This window comes from Chelonia mydas, chromosome 11, assembly GCF_015237465.2.
Source record: "Chelonia mydas isolate rCheMyd1 chromosome 11, rCheMyd1.pri.v2, whole genome shotgun sequence".
In the NCBI taxonomy this organism is placed as follows: Eukaryota; Metazoa; Chordata; order Testudines; family Cheloniidae; genus Chelonia; species Chelonia mydas.
The window spans coordinates 49,121,998-49,137,050 of NC_051251.2; the positions used below are offsets into that span (position 1 = coordinate 49,121,998).

Sequence of the window (15,053 nt, forward strand, 5' to 3'; positions counted from 1 at the left end):
TGTTCCTTGGGTGAGTGTGTAGAATTCCTATGGATACCAATGTGAGGTCTGTATTCCAGGAAATAGTGGGTATATATCCATCTTACTGCATGTGCAAAACAGAGGACCAGGGACTCCTTTAAGAGAAGGCTATTTGGGAAACATTTTTATTTTGTTTGTTTTCAATAATTGTCTTTTTAAAAAGTATTCCCGTCTGGACCTGAACATGTTCATAATTTAATACTGTAACAAATTAATATAGATGCTCTTGCTACAGTTCCTGGAAGTTCTCAAAAAATTCTGTGCCTTCAACTTCCAAGTAAAACCCTTATCTAAAGGAAGAAACTGTTCTTCCACACTAAAATAAATGGAACCAGAGCATGTTGGAGTCTGTCAGATCTGACAGGTTAAGTAGGATCTGTACTTGGGTGGATGTGTAACCTTCAAAAAAAAAAAAAGTGTTGTGTTGCAAAAAGTGACTTTGTAATACTGTTTCCTCTGAAACTGTACTGGACTAATGGCCCAGTGTAATGGTTGGGAGAATGGGGAATATGTACTCCTGAATGATGAGATTAATACAGAGGTCCTGAATGCTGTGGTCATTTCAGAATCCCAGGTGTCTTTTTGCAAAAGCAGAAGTGCCAGTAATGATGTCTTCGCAAAATTCCTGTTTTCTTTCCTGAAGGTCTTGTGAGCAGACATGAGGCCCAGGAGCCAAGCATTTTTGTCTTGCATGCCTGGATCAATCATCAACTGTGTACACTTCACTGTGTATCTGTTTGTTTTTTCCTATCAGTAAAATTGGTGTTGCGATTGGGCTTTTTTGTATTATTAAGTTAGCAGAGAGCTTTGAGATTATTTTACCATCGCCGTCTGAATTTACACAGAACACGTCATTGTCTGCGGTATCAGTTGAATTATTATGTGACCTCCCCTCATCTACCAAAAAAAATCAGGCTAAATATTAATATCTCCAATAGGAGCTCTCTCTGTATTAGACATTATTCAAAACGCTTTTACAAAACCCTGGGCCAAGATTCAACTGCTGAGTCCAGAACTAGGATAGTTCTGCATTCTGCTACTATTCCTGATGTGCCCTTTTTCAACATGACCAGTAAATCCTCGTTTGGTCTCGATCACCACCAAATTTTATTACCATAAATTCGTCAAAGGATTCCTTTAGAGAGAAACTTGGATTGCAACATCCTTTCAGACTTTGGGCAAGTTCAGATGTGGACCCAAACATGTCAGCTCTGGACCATCTCTAGGTTCTGTATGTTTGTTTGAACCTACCCATTCCAGTTTCAAACTTGTGGATCCCCATTTGGCAAAACAAACCTGCCCATTTGGGCATGGCTGTTCCTACTGAAATTGATGCATCTCATGCAGACTTTAACTGACTATTTTTAGTTGGATAGTATAGTTATCCAATGGATATGCTGTTTGGAATAGCTGTTTATCTTACTGACTTTTGAGATCATTCAATAGAATGTGCAGGCAAAGTGGATCATATGGGAAGTGTTGAGAAATTATATGAAAAGCAAAAATTAATTAGCTTCATATGGTGACTTATCACTTTTGTTATTGTTGCTCAGGTTATTCGGTGGCTGTTGGAGAGTTCAGTGGTGATGGCATAGAAGGTACAGCCTTGTTCTTATTTTGTTGGTATGTAAAAATGTGTTCAGCAGGAAGCAGACTTGAAGTAATATTCAAACAAACACAAACAAACCCAGATGTACTTGTATGCATACACAGTATAATACATAAAATTCTAGGAATGAGCAAAATGGTTCAGGCAAATGAAGATCTAGCTTGAGCGATTGTTCTTTGCTCAACTGGAATCTGAACATTACCAAGTTGTCTTCTCTTATGTTTCAGACTTTGTATCTGGGGTTCCAAGAGCAGCAAGAACGCTGGGCATGGTAGGAAACTCGAAATCTTAAACTTGAAAATAATAAAAACCTAATGTTAAATGTTGTTGTAGTGTATAGTGACATGCTACTAGCTCATTTCTTTTTCCTATGCAGGTATCTATTTACAATGGAAAAAATATGTCATCCTTGTACAATTTTACTGGAGAACAGGTATATAGTTCTGCTTTATACCAATGAGGTGGCTGTAGGGGTGCAGGAGAGAACAATTCTTCAGAATGACAGAACATAGATATGAAGTCCATGGCTCTAGGAGATATATTTTGTTGTTAGCTCACATGCCTCCAGATCTTTAGTAATCTGTGGGTGTGTTCCATGAATTCCCTTTCTTATGATGATATTACTTAAAAAAACAGTCTTAGCCCAGAAACCCCTTTAGAAACCCGTAAGAGTCATTGGACTGGAGCTGTGCTAGTGCTGCTTGGTGTTGTAATTCGGTTTAGTCTGTTAAGAACTAGAAGAGAGGATGGACCACTGGATTCTACTAGTTGCAGGGAAGGAGTCATCAATTCGTCTTATACTGTTCTAGAAACAGGCCAGTTTACTGAGGGAGTAGGGGAAAGGGGTAAAAAAAACGATTGGTGGCACCTAATGAAATACATGTACCAAATATTTTGGAGGAGGGGCAAAAATTACACTAATTTTTAAATTTACTCATTTAAATATTTGGATCAAATGTAAAACTTCTGTTGTTTTCCAGATGGCTGCCTATTTTGGATATTCAGTAGCTGCCACTGATATTAATGGGGATAAGTAAGTGCCTTTTCTTTTTTGCAGTTGTTTGTGGAAACAGTTATCTGTCTCTCTCAAAATTAATTTCCTGGAACAAAATTAGCAATTTTATAAAGAATATGTCCTATTTCCCTATGGCTTTTTAACTGCATTTTATTAGGGCTTCCCTGCACAACACGCTTTATTTTGAGCACTCAACATGGATTTTTTTTTAAAGTTGTAATACGTCATCTACACTGTCCAAATAGGAAATGCTTGCTTTCTTCATCACTAAATTTCTTTAAATTACAAGTGAAACCTAAAGATCTATTTGAAACATTCATCTTACCCATAACTGTACAATTCTGTGTGGCAGTGGGTGATGGGAACATGTGAAATTGAAACTGGAGTTTCTTGTGGGTGGTTGAAAGACTGTATTTTTTTTATACAGTTACACTGATTTGTTTATTGGAGCCCCCCTCTTTATGGAGCGTAGTTCTGATGGCAAGCTTCAAGAGGTGGGTCAGGTCTCCATATGCCTTCAACAAGCCTCTGGAGGTTTTCGGATTGTAAAGCTGAATGGGTTTGAGATCTTTGCGAGATTCAGCAGTTCTATTGCACCTCTGGGAGACCTGGACCAGGATGGCTTCAATGGTAGGACCTCATTTTGTGAATTATTAAATTCATAGTGAAATGTGAATTCGGAACACAAACAGATTAGACTGTTGGACACCAAGGTCTAGTCTCCCTTTGATTCATATATGCTATTCCCAAGAATGCTAACAGGAGTTACACGCGCACAACATGCAGAGACTACACCAATTAAACTACAACAATGACTATTTTAAGCTGTTATATTAGTCCATGAACTTTTTTGTGAATAAGTACAGTAGCAACTTTGATCAAATACCTCATTCCTATAATGAGTTGGAAGGACTGCTCTGGTGAAATTTCGAGGTTTTATGATAGCAAATACAACCTCAACAAAGGATATTTCATGAAGGATTAACACATTAGGGATTATAGCTGATCTTCTAGCATTTCATTTGGTCCATAGGAAATGTTATAGTTCAGAAATAGTCATGCTACAAAACAGAACAAGAAATACAAACTAGATCTAAAGAACAATATTAAAGGTGATAATCTGTCCAGGAGATTCTTCTCATGCATGAGAGGCAAAAATTTGATTTCAGGCCCAGTATTAGTGTGTATATGTTACAACTTCTTTTCATAGGAGAAAACAGTTTTAATGTTCAGCTTTTAAAGAAACGTGTTTTGCTGCTCAAAATAGTCTATGCCAGTGGTTTCAACAAAAGTGAATATTTGGACTTCTAGTTGTTAGTAGCATGGAATCCTTGTGCAGAGGTAACATCTCAGCAGCCATTCAAGTACAAGTTCAATAAGACATTAGTAAGATCAAGGCTAAGAATAGTCCGGCAAAATTCTCATCATCTGACTAGATGACACAAACGGTTTTTTCTGGTTCATTTTCTACTCTGTTATGCTTTTCTGCTCAGGGTATTTTAATCAGACTTAATTCATTTGTTAGGTAACTGAACAAAATCTTCACCTTTTTAAAGTTAATTCATTTATTAGGGTTTAAACATTACTATGTCTTTTCCCTAAACTCTACTGTTCCACTCTGTGATAGGGTCATTTGGTTAACATGCTTTCCATCCCAGGATGGTACAGGACCATTGTCTCTGCTGCTTTCATCAGCTCAGTGCAGATGAGTCCCAATGCCCATAAGACAACAGTACTATATTTGAGAGTTTCTTCTCAATATGTGGCTTTATATAAATTTACAGGGAGTAATGTTATAACATCTGCTACTTGTTGTTTCATATTTTAATACTTTGGGTACCAATGGTGTTCTTGAATCAGCATGGACACTGTTAAATTCAGATTTTAGATACACTTCCAGAGTTCTGACTTGTTTTTTAGTTGTGTTTCCTTTAAGGAATCAGATTAGCATTTTGTTTACTCCCATTTATCATTCACTGCTCATATGTGTTCTCAGACTTATTGAGTTGTGGCATAATTGCATTAATTTAAAATTCTTCCTATGATATATGGCCAAACACTCATCAACATAGCATTTAGGATCTAATAACCATGTTGTACTCGGCTGGTTTAAGTATGTAGGAGCTATTAAAAATCTTGAACCTTCTGGATGAACATGATTATATTAATGAAACCTAGTTTGGTGAGTTGTCTCCAGAAGTGACCATCCTGGGTGTTTTAGGGGAAAGTGTTAAATACCCAGACTCCAGATAGGTTGAAAAAGTGTGTTTGCAGGACTGGGCCCTTCTGTGTTGCAGATAAGTCTACAGTACACATGCTCCTTAAACATTAATTTTGGTGTCATCCTGGAAAATCTCAGGACCCTACAAGTTATATAAAACAGAAAAGAGGGTGTAGATAGATAAACCTTTCAGAGAATAGTAGAGAATTATCAACTTGCTGCCATGTACTGAAATCACTCTGCTGTAACTATATTTTGCCCATATGACTTGTTCAGTGTCAGCACAAAGAAGTTCTCTTTGTTTATATTTGGAGACATTAAGGCTCTTGCTTTTGGTTCACAGATATCGCAGTTGCTGCGCCCTATGGTGGAGAGGACAAAAGAGGGGTTGTTTACATCTACAATGGAAGACCGACAGGTTTGAATGCGGTGCCATCTCAGATTCTTGAAGGACAGTGGGCTGCCCGTACTATGCCACCAAGCTTTGGCTACTCACTGAAAGGAGCCACTGATGTGGATAAAAATGGATATCCAGGTGCTTTTTTCTTGACTTAGCTTTAGAACAGTTGCAGTATTTTGACTGCATCGCTTTTGTATGTCTGACCAACTAGTGTCCCTTTTTAAAAAAAAAAAAAAAGGGATAAACTCTCAAATCTAGCATTTCTGTCTCCTTTCCAGATTTGATTGTCGGAGCCTTTGGTGTTGACACAGCTGTTTTGTACAGGTAGGCGCATGGTGCATGTTCTCATGTAAGTGCAGTCAGGAGGAAAGCTCAGTGCAAATTGTAGATTACAGAGTGGAACAGAAATGAGAGAGAGTCTGAAGTTCTGTCTTGCTGCATTGCAGAATGACATGGATAAAAGTGGTTACGTCATTCTTTCCACTGTGTTAATATGCGGTCCATAATCTATTATTTGCTTCTGGCGGATGTGTCCTGAGCTGAGAGAAAACACTGCATGAGCTCTTCCTCCATGGCCTCCCCTGAGTGACAGTTCTCCAGAGGCCTGCAGGTGTAGAATGCTGCTGCCTGGTGAGATGTGCAAACCTGCTCGCATCCTTGACAGTTCTGCGAGCTCCTGACTCATTAAGGGCAACTCCTCCGCTGAGAGAGGGGCAGAGTGGGGCATTTTCTGAGACCAGAGTATTAACTTGAGCACAAAAAAGTTTATGGCTGCTTCACAAAAAAGGGAAGTAACTTTCTCTCCTCAGAGAAAGGGGGAGAAGGGGAGGAATTGCAGCAGAGTGCCAACTCATTTTCTGATCTGCTTCTGGGGCCATGAAGCTGTTCCCTGCCCCTTACCCAGGGTACGGTGTAAAGTTACAATAGAACCATTAGGAATCTAGTTTAAAAGTGCCATTAAGGTTCTTCAGTTCTGCATGTATTCACTCAAGTTCTTTGGAGGAGACTGATCTCATTCCACTCCCTTCCCTGTTCCCTCTACTTGTCTAGCATCTGCCTCTTCTTGATTCATTCTGACGTTTTGGTAGTACTGATGTGAGAGTCCACAGCTCCTGGTATCTGGGGCAGCTTTTCTTTAACTCTCTGCCCCATCTACTCTCCATCTCTTTGAATTCAATGAAAAAACTTCTCGTATCTTTTCCCATCTGCTGCTCTATCATTACATTCTGTATCTATTATTTTTGGCTTTACTTAATGTATAACATTTTTCATACTATGAAGAATTTTGTGATGTAGTGTTATATGAGTGACGTCGTTCACACAAATTTATTTACTTTCGTCTACAGGGCTAGACCAGTTATCAGTGTAAACGCCGGCCTAGAAGTTAACCCGACCATTCTAAATCCTGAGGAAAAAATCTGTGAACTGCCAGATACTGGTGTGAAAGTTTCCTGGTAAAGTGGTTTGTTTTTACTTCTACCCTCTCGGTCTTGAGAGTTTAACTAATAAACAGATTTTAAAAAATGGAACTAAATTTTCTGAATGGCTAGGCAAAGCAAAGCAAACACACTTAGGGCTTGAGCCAATGCCATTAAAATCAATGGAAAGACTCCCAGTGACTTCAGTGGACTTTGGATTTGATCCTCACTTTTCACCTTTCATTCACAGATGGCAAAATGTTTCCACTGAGTAGAATAAAATCTCTGCAATTAAATCAGCTCAGAGCTGAACAGCTGTATATCAGTGAAAATAAGAGTCCTCAGTTTCCTTTTGGAAATTTCTACAGGTCCTGGGTTCCTAACGAATGTCAGCACCAATGTTCTGCATCTTGTGCACGAATGCTTGTATAATCGCTTGCAAAGTTATTGCATAAACATTTAATATTACTGATAAGAATTAATTCATTGTTCAGGAAAGTAAGAGACCACTAAGGTTGGTCTGAGCCGGGTGTGTTGGGACCAGATGTCTTGCAAACTCCCTCTAACAGTTCTGTTTTAACAATTCAGTTCTGGACTGCAGTCGCCCTGCCTTTTTAGGCCTGGACTCCTCAAAGCCCAGGCTGCCAGTTGTTCCCCACTGTGGAGTGCTTTAACAATTTAGGTCAACAACCCCAGCTCACTTTCATTTCTGGCCTACAGCACAATTTGAACTGTGATCTTCACAAGTGAATATTATTAGGTTAATCAGGCTCTAAAGGCTCTGCATTTCTACCGTCACTGTCCATCTTGAAGTTTTAAATTGTTACAGTGGTAAGACCTATTCCCCAGTCAACAATGACCCTTCAGTGTAGAAGTGCCCTGAGCCGAATAAACTGCTATATGCGTTCTCCACAATCGTGTTTAAGGTTGATGACTCTCTCTGGTACTTCAGTCCCCAGAGCTATAATACTGCAAAGTTTACTTCCTAATCCTAAAGAGTGGCTGCCCAACATGCTTCAGGTATTTTTGTACCCTCCGCCCTTGAAAACCTCCCCAACATTAAACTTTCCCATATGGAAAGAACATCATCCATATCTTCTGAAATTCCCAGTTTTCTCCCAGGTTGGGAGTGCAGATTGAGAGCAATGCATTGAGTTTTCTACCTGCTCCAGTTGGGGTGAAAAAACACATGACCTGTTTTTGTATATTCACTTGTCCTCATAAATGGAGAAGGAGCAGGGCAGGTTTTGGACAGTGCCCCATGACCCCACTGGAACGAGATGGGACAAAAGAAACCGTCATGAATCTGTTCTCGTTTCTTTGGCTATGAGGATTGAACTTTGGGAGTGGACTGGGTTTGGAGTCTCTTTTTTTTTTTTTTTTTCTTTAAACTTTGAACTGGGAAAGTTTTGGGAGAGCACTTTTAAACCACATTCTGCTGAAAAATATGTAATCAAATATGCTTTTTGAAATATTTTTTAAACAGCTTTAAAGTAAAGTTCTGCTTAACAGCTGATGGCAAAGGAAAGCTCCCGAATAAACTCAGTAAGTTTTACTGTTTTACAAAATGTCAATCTTTTCAAATTGTCTGTAAACATGAATCCTGGTCATAACTGTTTCTTAATCAGTGAAGTAATTGCTTTTTCAGTATAGAGTTTGATCCTTCCCAGTGCTGAGCCCCTTTAGACACCCTTCAAGTTATTCGGAAATGAAGTCCCAGTTCAGCAGTGAATTTAAGTATCTATTATACTTTAAGCATATTAGGTCCTACGAAATTGAATGGACTTTAAGCATGTGCTTAAGTGAGCTTGCTGAATTGAGGCCTGACAGCACTTGTCATCTGGCAGGATCAAGCTCTTTAGCTGTATCTACAAAAGGGAATTTTAGATAAACAGTTCCCTTGGGTATATTAATAGAACTAACAGTGGAGATGGTAATTCAGATGCTAAGGGCCTAATCCAACTCCCATTCAAGTCAATGGAAAGACTCTCATTGGCATGGATGGGAATCGGATCAGGAATCGGACCATTTTCAATAAAAGATTCATTCTAAGAGGCTTGTATGGTGGCTCTATGTAGATTTTTGCAGTGCAACAGACTGATGGTTTCTGGCTGATTATACTGCCACTTACAGGAAACTTTCAGTGTTTTCTACGTAATGTGTGGGTAATAGATATGATCTGGCAAGGTTTATGTAGAAGGAAATGTATTGTATTTTTAAGTTGTGGGATCCATATCAAATATATTAAGCTATGATTAGATTAGTAATAATAAAACTGGAGGATATATATTGTGGATGTAAGATTGCTGCTGTCTCTGGAAAAAATCCTAACTTCTGCTTTCATAAAGAAATCCCAATATAGAGGCAAACCTATTACTTGAAGGTTTGTCTTCAAAAATAATATGCTTACAGTGTTGAGCAGAAGATTTGAGGTCTCATTTTAGTACAATATCAACCTCTGTTACAATATTGTGATGACAGATTTAGTACTTGAAAGAAATACAAGTTTTTAAGAGGGCACAGCTGTTAGATTGCCATTACAGCTGAAGTCCACTTGTGACTTATTAGCTGAGAGGAACCTGCTATGCATACGGGTGGTCAAGAAATTCCTAACTCAAATGCTTTGGATTTGATAGCCTTCCAAGTGGAGCTGCTGTTGGATAAACTTAAGCAAAAAGGAGCCTTAAGGAGAGCTCTGTTTCTCCACAACAAACAGCCTGGTCACTCTAAGAATATGACTGTTGTCAAAGGGGGCACAATGCGTTGTGAGGAACTTCAGGCTTTTTTGAGGGTAAGAGGTCACTTCAATTAAACTTTTAGGGCAAATGTCTTTTGCCTTATTGCACACATTGAATAAAGAGCTGTAATTACCAGAGTTGTTGTTGTTTGCCCTGAATTATTATTGCTATAGAAGAAGGATGGTTTTGTGATTAAAACACTGGGCTGGGTTTGGAGAGCCAGTTCTCAGCCCTGCCTCAGACTTCCCATGCGTCCTTGGGGAAATCATTTAAATCTCTCTGTGTGCCTCAATTTCCTGTCTGTAAAATGGACATTCTAACACTAACATTGTCTGTCTTGTATATTTAGATTGTAAGTTCTTTAGAGCTGGGATTTTCTCTTTGTTTGTAGAGTAGCTAGCATAATGGGGCTCTGATCTTGGTTTGGGACTCCGGGTGCATAATACAACCAATAAATAATAATAGTACCCAATACTGGTAGGCTTTTGATTTGAATCCAGTGCTCCTCTGGGTTCTTTTTGTTGTGATTTAAGAATGACCTGAATCATTTCTCCCCTCAGGATGAATCTGAGTTTAGAGACAAACTTACTCCAATCACTGTTTTTATGGAATATCGGTTGGATTACAAAACAGCCACAGACTCATCTGGATTACAGCCCATCCTCAACCAGTTCACTCCTGCTAACATTAGCAGACAGGTATATTCCTGACAGTTTTTGGCTAAACAGAATAGACAATGTTTTTAGCCTTTGGTGCCTAAATCCACATAATGTTAAACTAGTGGCCTTATTTTTTGAAACACCTCTGAAAATATCAGGACACCTAAATATGGATATAGGGGTCTAGCTGTAGGCACTGAATTTTGAAAATGTTTTCCAAATACACGTATGTATTTTTTTTTCTCTTTTTTATATGTTACCTTTTGGCATTAGACACACCCTAGTCTTTAGAGCGGAGCTTTTTCACCCATCATATTTAGCTGTATTACAGAAAACAGAGGTCAGGTCAGCATCAGGCATGCTGGTCCAGAAGGGTGAGAGCTTTTAATCCATTTTCTCATTTTGAGCTGCTGTACGTGCCATACCTATGTGAAGTTTCCAGGGAGAGGAAAGAGTAAGTTACTCACTGCAGCATGCAGTTCACTCCTGCAGCTTATTGGTGTTCATAGATCAGTGAGCACTCCTCCTCCCTTTTTAACCCGATACCTCAAAAGATGCAGTCACCTCTGAAAATTTTTTTGCTGTTTCCCATTCTGGAGCACAGTGTTCCTAGAAATTGTTCCTGATCTTATGCTGTCTACAGTCTTATGCTTACATTTTTATAAGTTTCTACAGATTCTCTGTAGACTAGTAATTTGTCCTTGCAGTTCTTTCAAACAACTTAATTTCTACCTTTTTATTCCAAGCTTTGCACAGAGAGCATAGTGGAGATGTGACGGTAAAGAAACAGATATGATTTATATAAGATGATCTGCAAATACGATAGATAGCTGCAGACATTGGCTTTAGAATTATATAGTGGGCAAGTGTAAAAGGGGCATACAGCAAGCATAAAAACTGTTTCTTTTTTCATAATTTATGTATATAGAGACAAGTAAACAGTTCCCCTAATTGAATTGTTCCAAAAAAGCCTTTGAAAAAAGCTGTGATAACGGAATTGTGCTGATGAAGATACATGTATGAATTAATGGGCTGAACTTATTAAAGCCATATGTATTTGATTTTTGCATAGACACATATCCTGCTGGACTGTGGTGAAGATAATATCTGCAAACCAAAATTGCAGGTTGCAGTACGCAGGTAAATTTCAGTGTTGGGTGAACTGGAAAAATAAACACCTAATAAATACTATGGAATAATACTATTGGGAAAGGTAAACTTCCTATGTAAGGCTCCAGCCCTACATAGACCTTGTGTACTGTGAGTAGTCCCATTGAATGGAATGAATTTAAATCATTGGGAGTACTTGGAGTGTAAAATTTAAGCATGTGCATAAGTTGTTTTTGCTGGATCATGGCCTAAGGGAACCTGTTTTCCCATTGTGACTGAGTGCTGTTAACATAAATGAGTTGTGAGGAGAGACTAAACTCCTGTAAAGACACTGTGGCTGCATGTATATAGTCGGCATTGTCTCAGCTAAAGTGAAAACGTGACAAGGAAAGCAGAGCATGTAGAATCTTCGGCTACAAACCAAAGGGCTATACCACAGTTTCATTAGCTGCTACTAGACGCAGTTAGACACATGAGAAGGTGTGATTTTTATCCAGCAGAGGGCAATCGTACATGCATGCATGAGTATGTACACACATACATACCCCATTAGGTGGCAAAGTTTGCAGATGATACAAAATTACTCAAGATTAAGTCCAAAGCTGACTGCAAAAAGTTACAAAGGGATCTCACTCAGCTGTGTGACTGGGAAACAAAGTGGCTGATGAAGTGCAAAGTAATTCATATAGGAAAACATAACCCCAGCTCTACATACAAAATGATGGGGTCTTAATTAGGTGTTACTACTTAAGAAAGAGATCTTGTAGTCACTGTGGATAGTTCTCTGAAAACATCTGCTCGGTATGCAGTGGCAATCAAGAAAGTGAACTCTGTTAGGAACCATTAGGAAAGGAATAGATAATAAGACAGAAAATATTATAATGCCATTACAGTAGAACCTCAGAGTACGAACACAAGAGTTACGAACTGACTGGTCAGCCACACACCTCATTTGGAATCAGAAGTATGCAATCAGGTAGCGCGCGCGCACACACACACACACACAAATTGTACAGTACTGTTAAATGTAAACTAATAAAAAAAATGAAGGGAAAGTTTAAAAAAAAAGATTTGACAAGTTAAGGAAACTGTTTCTGTGTTTTTTGTTTTGTTTTTTTTCATTTAAATTAAGATGGTTAAAAGCAGCATTTTTCTTCTGCATAGTAAAGTTTCAAATCTGTATTAAGTCAATGTTCAGTTGTAAACTTCTGAAAGAACAATCCTGAACTTTGGTTCAGAGTTATGAACATTTCAGAGTTACGAACAAGCTGTTCCTAACTTTGAGGTTCTACTGTATATAAATGCATGGAATGCTCACATCTTGAATACTTCGTACAGTTCTGGTCACCGCATCTCAAAAAAAATATATTAGAATTGGAAAAGATACAGAGAAGGGCAACAAAAATTATTAGGGGTATGGAACAGCTTCCACATGAGTAGAGATTTAAATGACTGTGTCTGTTCAATTTAGAAAAGAGATGATTAAGGAGGAAGATGACAGAGGTCTATAAATCATAAATGATGTGGAGAAAGTGAATAAAGAAGTGTTATTTACCCCTTCACATTACACAAGAACCATGGGTCACTCAATGAAAGTAATAGGCAGCAGGTTTAAAACAAACATAAGGAAGTACTTCTTCACACAACACACAGTCAACCTGTGGAACTCATTGCCAGGGGTGTTGTGAAGGCCAAAAGTATAACTGGTTTAAAAAAAGAGAGAGATAAGTTCATGAAGGATAGGTCCATCAATGGCTGTTAGCCAAGATGGTCAGGGTATTCTGTGCTCTGGGTATCCCTAAACCTCTGCTTGCCAGAAGCTGGGATAGGACAACAGGGAACTGATCACTTGATAATTGTCCTGTTCTGTTCATTCCCTCTGTAGCACCTCTCATTGGCAACTGTTGGAAGACAGAACACTGGGCTAGGTCGAGTATTGGTTTGACCCAGTATGGCCATTCTTATACTCTTATGCTTGAGAAATTTTATACCAATTCAGAGAAAATTTGGGTCCCTTGTTGTTTATGTGCAACATTTTCAAAGATTATTTAGGGGAAATCTTTTACATTTATCTGGAATTATTAGAAAGTGATATAAATGTGTGTGTGTTTTTGAAGATGCTGCTTGCGGCTCTGTAGTTAACTTTTAAGTTGAGTTTGGCACTGTGTGTGTGTGTATGTGTGTATACCTTTATATATAAAAAGCATGTTTGTGGTTATTAAAATGGCAAGGGCATACCTGGGGATCTGGCCCTTATCATTTATCTGCTGTTCTGCCGTTAGGAAGTGTGTGTGGTGTTGTGGTTTGTTTGTTTTTTAATTGACAAAATGCTTTGTCAGGGACAGTTCCTCCTAATGACATTTCATATTTGCTCCATTATTGCCAGTGACATTGTATCTTTTCCCCTTTAAAATCCATTGCAAGTTGTGTTTTTTGAGCTATAAAACATTTATTGCAAGTTAACTGCGGTGACCCCTAATGCTCTAGTGCAATGTCAGAATGCCTCTTGTTTCTGTAAATCCTAACTGTTAAGCATAACTACTTTATGTGAACACAGTATTCACTTTTGCACTTGCTGTGCTTGCTCAGTGATCAGAAGCAGATCTATATTGGTGATGACAATCCTTTAACCCTGATTGTCGATGCCCAGAACCAAGGGGAAGGAGCATATGAAGCCGAACTCTTTGTTATCATTCCACCCCAAGCAGACTTCATTGGTGTTGTTCGTAACAATGAGGTAAGTTTCTAACTTGCTTTCTTCCTGTGACTAGTCCTGTTGCATTTACTCATGTGGAGGTTTGCAGGAATGGGTTCTTAGTGCTGCACAAGCTTCAGTCTTTAACTAAGCCTAAAAATTGAAATGTTTACCCAAACCTCTTGGCTGTGTAAAACTGGACTGGAGCTTTCATTAGAACGGATGTCCTTGCAGAAATTCTGTGGTACAGTACTTACTTTGTTTCTGGTTAATGTGAAAGTGTAGCTGTAGCTCACGAAAGCTTATGCTCAAATACATTTGTTAATCTCTAAGGTGCCACAAGTACTCCTTGTCTTTTTGCGGATACAGACTAATACGGCTGCTACTCTGAAACTTTATCTACAGTGACACTTATGTTTCTGGTACCAGATGAAACCAGAAAGTCAAAGCAATGTGTGGGAAATATTAAAACCACAACTTTCTAATGAATTGTTCTGGCCTCCCAGCACACACTCTCTTGCTTGCCTTATGTAGTTTTGTGCACTCCAAGCATATATGTCAGTAGCACAACACACTATTTTACATTTTAGGAAAGAGTTCCCAAAAGTAAGCTATTCTAAAAGGGGCTCTAGATCACCAGTTATTAGACTGGGTGCACTAATATTCCCTGCTATAAACTCTCACTAGCTTGGTCCCAGAAATTACAGATATTCTGTGTTAGCCTTCCAATTAGTCAGGTGATCACAATAACTTTGAAATTGCCCGAGCAGATGCGCAGCTGGAACTTCAAAGCTGAATTATTCTGATTCAGGAGAGAGGTGTTAAGCAACGATGGATAGACTGCACACAGACGCAGTGAATACATACAAATTATTTCTGGCACAGGTCTTTGAACAGCACCTTTGCTAATTAATTTATATTCAGACTCAGCATTTCATATCCTGGGTAAAGAGCTGAGCAAATCTAAGAGACAAAGAATAATATCTGGGTTCTGCTGCTCCCTCCCTGCCACACAAGTGAAGAACAAAGGGAAAAATCAAAGAGTGGATTCTGCTGGAAATTTTGTAACTGCAGAATCCTCATAAATTAAGGGGCTTCAGTTCTCTTGGTCACATGGAGTATTTGGAATTGACTTTTAACTGCTGCCCCCGTAGCCTTCTGAGATGT

General features: G+C 38.7%; 1 protein-coding gene across 1 annotated transcript in view; it reads left to right on the forward strand.

Moving 5' to 3' along the window:
- ITGAV (integrin subunit alpha V) overlaps nucleotides 1-15,053 on the forward strand; it is an 85,309-nt gene that overhangs the window by 42,614 nt on the left and 27,642 nt on the right. Inside the window, exons 8-20 of the mRNA XM_037912071.2 lie at nucleotides 1,575-1,619; nucleotides 1,858-1,901; nucleotides 2,007-2,063; nucleotides 2,611-2,663; nucleotides 3,073-3,275; nucleotides 5,210-5,401; nucleotides 5,545-5,590; nucleotides 6,613-6,720; nucleotides 8,171-8,229; nucleotides 9,321-9,475; nucleotides 9,983-10,120; nucleotides 11,154-11,221; nucleotides 13,781-13,928. Coding sequence (XP_037767999.1) covers nucleotides 1,575-1,619; nucleotides 1,858-1,901; nucleotides 2,007-2,063; nucleotides 2,611-2,663; nucleotides 3,073-3,275; nucleotides 5,210-5,401; nucleotides 5,545-5,590; nucleotides 6,613-6,720; nucleotides 8,171-8,229; nucleotides 9,321-9,475; nucleotides 9,983-10,120; nucleotides 11,154-11,221; nucleotides 13,781-13,928 — 1,316 coding nt within the window. The remainder of the gene's footprint in view (nucleotides 1-1,574; nucleotides 1,620-1,857; nucleotides 1,902-2,006; nucleotides 2,064-2,610; nucleotides 2,664-3,072; nucleotides 3,276-5,209; nucleotides 5,402-5,544; nucleotides 5,591-6,612; nucleotides 6,721-8,170; nucleotides 8,230-9,320; nucleotides 9,476-9,982; nucleotides 10,121-11,153; nucleotides 11,222-13,780; nucleotides 13,929-15,053) is intronic.